General features: G+C 35.8%; 1 protein-coding gene across 1 annotated transcript; it reads right to left on the bottom strand.

The window, feature by feature from the left end:
• Positions 1-296: 296 nt before the first annotated feature.
• On the bottom strand, positions 297-1,076 carry LOC102660615 (uncharacterized). Its single transcript, XM_006599755.1, has one exon. It carries the CDS (start codon positions 1,074-1,076, stop codon positions 297-299), a length of 780 nt encoding a protein of 259 aa, XP_006599818.1.
• Positions 1,077-6,684: the final 5,608 nt, after the last annotated feature.

Here is a 6,684-nt window from a genome sequence, read left to right as displayed (position 1 = left end):
CCAACCTTGGCCCATGGGCTCAGAAATCTACCCCGAGGTTCATGAGAACCCTAAAGCCTTCTTCAACAGCTCTAGCCCAATCCTCTTGGAGTCTCTTGCTCATGGCTCTAGTGACTGGTCCCTTCCTAGGGAGGATTGCATCAAGAAATATGTCATCCAATAGCTACCTTGTGTTTCTTAAAAACTTCCACTAGCTGAGATTCCTCCTCCTTTCTTAAGGAATTGTTGATGATCACTGGACTTATTTCATTTTCTCCCAAGAAGACATACTTCAGATGTTCTGGAAGAGTTTTTAACTAACCCTTGGCCTTTTCTGCTGGAATGTCCTTCTTCAATTCTTCAAATACAACTTTTTCAGAAGGATTTTCTTCTAAACCCTCTACTTCTTCCAAACAGTTCTGCAATTTTGTTTCTTCCTTTGTTGTCAAACACTCCATAGTATTAGTCAATGCTTTTTCTAGTGGGGACTGCAGCACCATGGCTCTAGCTACCATGTCTACCTCATGTTCGACCTTTTTTATTTTAAAACAGGCCTTATGGTCACTTGGGTGCTTCATGGCTTCAAATAGATTAAATGTAACCTTTTGATCATCCTCACTCATTTCAAGATTATCTTTCCCCATATCCACCACATATTTGGCTGTTAACATGAAGGGGCAGCCTAAAATCAATGGGATTTTAGCGTCCTCTTCAATGTCCATGATCACAAAATCTGCAAGGAAAGTAAATTGACGCACTTTGACCAACACGTCTTCCACTACACCGTATGGCCTTGTGATTGATCGATCTGCCAGCTGCAATGTCATTCTTGTTGGCATGATTTCCAGCTCTCCAATCCTTCTGCACATGGATAGAGGCATCAAATTAATGCTAGCCCCTAAGTCAATAAGGGCTTTTCCAACTGACATAGAAACAATTGAGTAAGGGATTGTGACACTCCCTGGATCCTTGTATTTTGGTGAAAGGATTCTCTGGATGACAACACTGCAATTTCCATCCACCATAATGTTGTCACTGTTGATATATTTGCCCTTCTTGGTCTGCGGATCCTTGATAAATTTGGAGTAGATTGACATTTTTTGCAAGGTTTCTCCAAATGGGATAGTTATCTCCAATTTCTCGAAGATATCAAGGAAACCGGCAAAGTGTCATTCCTTGTCTTTCTTGGACGGCACCAAAAGGTATGGTGCATCCTTCCCTGTGCATGGAACAACCTCCTTCTTCTTTTCTCTAGCCAACTCACTCTGTCTTTTTCTCTTCTTTATTTTCTCTTTTTTTTTCATTTTTCTCATTTTTTTTCTTCCTCCTCATTATTTATTTTTTTCTCCCTCATCTGATCTTCTTCATTTTCTTTTTCTCCTTCAGCTACTAATTTTTTATCATCACCAATCTTACTCTCATTCTCCACTATGGTTGCCCTCTTGCTTCTGGTCATGACAGGCTTGCATTCTTCTTTGAGAATTTTCTCAGTGTTAGCCCCAAAACCTCGAAAAGAATTGTCAGCTATTTGCTTAGCTAGCTGCCCCACTTGGATCTCCAGGTTTTTTATGGCTGACTCAGTGCTCTTGTGATTGGACATTGAAACTTGCATAAAGTGAGCCAAAGTCTCTTCCATCTTGGTGGTCCTCTCAAACAAGCTAGGCCCCTGATTCTGAGGTATATTGGATGGTCCTCCTTGGTCTTTATTGAACTGATTCCCTAGATGAGACCTCCATCCTTGCCCTTGATTCTGATTAAAATTTGCACCTTGCTGGTAACCTGAAAAACTACCTACATGGAATCCTTGTCTGTTCTGGTTCCCTGTATAATTCACTTCCTTTGTAGCATCATCTAGGGGTATGCAACAGCCAGACTCATGTGCTCCTCCACATATACTATAACCTCCAACCTGCATAACTGTTGAATGGGAAGGTTGAGCCTCTTGTAATTGTGTTGGCAGCTTGCTAAGTGTCTCAGTGAGTAATTCTAGCTACTTAGCTAGCAACTTGTTTTGTGCCAATAATGCATCTTGTGAAGAAGCTCTAACAACCTTCTCTTTATGGGAACATGAGTTCTATCACGCAAAATAGAATGATCACTAGCAGCCATATTCTTAATAAGTTCCATTGCTTCTTCAGGAGTCTTCAATTTAATCTTTCCTCCTGTAGAAGCATCCAATAATTTCTTGGACTACGGTCTCAAACCATCAATAAAGATGTTCAGTTGAATAGGCTCGAAGAATCCATGAGTTGGTGTCTTCCGCAGCAAGCTACAGAATCTTTCAAGTGCTTCACTCAAAGATTCATCTGGAAACTGATGGAATGAGGAAATAGCTGCCTTGCCTTTAGCTGTCTTTGATTCTGGGAAGTACTTCTTTAGAAATTTCTCTACTACCTCTTCCCATGTCTTCAAGTTGTTTCCCTTGAAAGAATGCAGCCACCTCTTGGCTTCTCCAGCCAAAGAAAATGAAAACAAGGTGTGCGTAAGGGTCTTCATTCGGTAAACCATGAAACAAATTTCCTTGAATCAGTTGGATCAAGGAATGAGGATACGTGATGTTGTGAGCTTGGACTTCCGGCCGCACAATACTTGTGAAAAATTGTGGCGCGGTAGAGTTGGAGTAGTCCTCAAGAGTAATCCTTTGTGGTTGATCTTTTGCCATGATGTTTGCTTTAGACACACCAACTTTGGATTCCTTCAAGTCTGCTGGAAATGCTGAAGATGATTCAGATGAATGAGCTCCCTCCGAACTAGGCTGTGTTTTCTTCTCTTGCAAAGATTTTCTTCTCCTTTCTTTGTTGTTTCTCCTACAAGTAGCTTCAATCTCCAAATCTAGTGAAGCCAAATTCCCTGCTGAAGAATTACCTCGCATACAAAAAGCACTAAACATAGCAGTAGTTAACCAAGTCAAGAGAAATATTGAATTCTAACTATTTATTCACAAAAATCAATCAAAGAATAAAGAATAAATGTTTCCAAATTGAATTATATTATCTAAGTGGAAAGAAATTCCTCGGCAATGGCGCCAAAAACTTGTTCGCTGGTCGACAAGTGTACTGATTTGCTCAATTAGTATAAAATGGTAAGACCGAGTATCGTATCCTCAAGGAATTTGTTTCACTCAGACATTGTACATCTAGTATGCAAACATTTGTAGGGATTAAAATCAAGTAAATACTAAGTTGAATTCTATATTATAGTCTATTTGAATATAAACTAAATGTCTAGAATTTTGGAAGTGAAAACAGTCAAGTAAAAAGCGTTGGGTTGTTCTACTGAATTTCACTTTATGTTAAAATGTATTTTTCTCTATCTAACGTTATCCTAGTGTTCTTATGCTGAGAAATTATTCAAACCCAGATCCCTCTAGTGAATGAGCCTAACTCTCTTTAAACTCCGTTCTTGATCCCTTAACAAACTTAGTCTAAAAGAGTTGCATTAAGCCCACTGCAAAAATTAATCTAGAGCATTGCACTCCATTCCTAGACATACAAATTTCTAGCTTGCTCTACCAAGTTCTAAGGCTTTAAAGCATTTCCTAATGCTAAAAATCCTAACTATACATACAAATGGGTGATCAAGCCACAAGCATGTAAAATAAGCATAGATAGAAGTAATGAACACATAAAAATAACATTAAATAGATAGTGAAAGAGTGTTACATCAAGGTTTCAGCAGAACTCCCCAACAAAGAGGCTTAGCCTTTCCATTACAAGCAATATACTCTTAATACAAGAAAGGATGAGTTTTGAGTGAAAGAAAATGGCAAAGGCTGGTTGAGGATGTCTCCTATAACCTTTAAACCCTAAACTTCACTCCTTTAACCTAAGCTCTCTTTGCTCCTCTCTTTCTGTCATTTCAGCTTCTCCTTTCACTCTGTTTTTTGACTCTCTTTTATGTCTCTGCCGACTTCAATGTTTAACGGCTCTTGGACCTTTCAACTTTTGAAGACTCGCTTAGCGAGAGTAAGTGAATTTTGGCTTAGCGAGCCTGGGCGCGCTGAGCGCGAGAAGAGACGACATCCTCGCTAGGCTGACTGGCTCTGCGCTGGGCGAGCACATCTCTGACTCTTTCTCTTCTAGGTTTTCCCAACTTGTTAAGCGAGTTGTATGCCTCGCTAAGCGGATCTGCCTCACTGAGCGAGTGATCAGCTACTAGAACCTTCTCTTATTTGGCTTGAAACTGAAGTGGATTCAACATTTATTTACAAAATGAGAGTATCTACTCTATAGAATCACACTAAACAGAAAAATATGTACAATTTCTACGAAAAGAACCATAAATTGGGGGTAAAGTGCTATTTCCTTGCAAATATTCAACATAAAACTAAGTCATAAATAGCGACTAATAGGTACCCTAGAAATGTATGATTTTTTAGCCCTTGTATTTTAGGGCACTTAGACTATAGTTTTTGTATTAGGGGTAGTTTTGTAATTTCATGTGCATTAAGTGAATATTTGATGTGTGTGTTGGAAAATAAATTTAATTGAATTGGGAGAAGCTCATTCCAATTAAATTTTAGAGGGGGAGGTGAGCATTTGCTTGCTACACCCCATTGCCACTTTATATAATCACACTTTGTGCATGTCCTTCATGCTTTACATGCCTCATGACACCTAAGTACACTTAGTGGATAATCTTGGACTTGATCTTGGATTAGTGGGTTGAACCATAGCTAAATTTCCCTCCAATTTTGTGTGACACTTAGGCTATAAATAGAGACCTTGTGTGTGTATTTTTTCAACTTTGATCATTTGAGAAATTACACTTCAAAGTTCAGACCTCATTTGAGACATAAATTCCATGCCTCTTCTATCCCTCTCCCTCTCCCTCCAGTCATCTTCTCCTACCTTCAAGCTCTTATCCATGGCTTCCTATGGTGGTGAACTTGTTCTTAACTCATCTCCTTGAAGTGGCATCTCCAATCATCTTTCTTCCTTCCTCATTCCGTTGCCATTGAACTTTAAGAAGCAAAGGACTTCATTAATGAAGAAGATCCAAGGCCTACAAGCTCCACATGGAGCTACATCAGTAAGGGGTTTTGTGAAAATGTCAACAAGCAGATCATCAGTGAGTACAAAATGTAGATCCACTATCCCATATTGAACATGGTCTCGCTCTCAAATTTTGGAGGTTGTTCAACATAAACTTCCTCTCCGATGGAAGTATGATATGTTGGGTTTTCAACCCTTCCACAGTTTATAAGGAGTCTTTTTAAGATTTGGTCTTATATAAATTTTGGTTTGAAGATAACATGTAGTATTTACTCCTTTAGCCCTTAAGTTCTTAGTATTATGAGTAAACAAGAGCTAACTTAGCAAAAGGAGTTACAACATTCTTTTATGGAAATGAAGCATTTAACTTAATAAATGCAAATGCTTACGTGAGTGTCCATATGTTGAACAATTTTATGTGTGGTAAGAGTCATTGGACGATAAGTCCTCTGATGCAACAGTGGAGAAAATATAGATACTATATCATTCATCTATAAAGATCATTCCAAGTTGATTTCTTAACAAAATTAGTCTTTCTTCAGTAAGGGGTTTTGTGAAAATGTCAACAAGCTGATCATCAGTGAGTACAAAATGTAGATCCACTGTTCCATATTGAACATGGTCTCACTCTCAAATTCTGGAGGTTGTTCACCATAAACTTCCTCTTGGATGGAAGTATGATATGTTGGGTTTTCGTCCCTTCCACAGTTCATAAGGAATCTTTTTAAGATTTGGTCTTATATAAATTTTGGTTTGAAGACATGTAGTATTTACTGCTTTATCCTTGGAGTGCTGATTATTCTGAATAATTTTGCATTTTGTTTGCTTTATAATCAATATGCATATTTTACTTTCATATATGTTAAAAATGACGTATCAATGTTAAAAAGTAGTATTAAATATCAAGTGATCTACAAATTATTATCATGTTGAAAAATGATTAGTAATATCATTTTATAATAATATTAAATAAAAGTAAAATAATAATTTTCAATTAAAATATCTTAAAATTTAATAAAATAAAAATATTTTTAAAATAATATAACCGCTATAATGATTATAATATGTGATTTATAATGTACTTCTTTCTATAATAAGCTTGAAATATGTGTTCCATTAAAAAAGAAAAAAGTTTGTAATATGTGATTCTTTTGTTATGGTAATTAATAATAAGTATAGAATAATTTTACATTTTGTTTACTTTATAATTGATATGCATATTATTAATATGTTAAAAAAATAGTATTAAATATCAAGTGATCCATAAATTATTATGATGTTACAAAAGGATTAGTAATATCATTTTATAATAATATTAAATAAAAGTAAAATAATATTTTAATTAAAATATCTTAAAAATTAGTAAAAATAAAATTATTTTAAAAATAATATAGCATTATTATGTAAATTTAATTGATAAATTTTAAATTATCATAATAGATTAGACTAACAGAAAAAACTGTCAAACAAAACAAAACGAAACAGTAAAAATTAATTTGATTTTTTTGAAAAAATAATGCAAAATTAATATTATATTTAAATCCAACCTATTTTTATTTATTTTTATGTTTAATGAGAATGATTTTATTTTCTTTCTATGAACCAAACCAAATTGCAAACAGCACTGGCAAGAAAAAACTTACTCGCAACAGCATACCATACACCAGAGATTAAAAAGTGCTCTTTTCATTTGCAGGTTCCTTCGCACTTT

Source organism: Glycine max, chromosome 16 (genome assembly GCF_000004515.6).
Source record: "Glycine max cultivar Williams 82 chromosome 16, Glycine_max_v4.0, whole genome shotgun sequence".
Lineage (NCBI taxonomy): Eukaryota > Viridiplantae > Streptophyta > Magnoliopsida > Fabales > Fabaceae > Glycine > Glycine max.
This window is presented reverse-complemented; position numbering and strand designations above follow the sequence as displayed.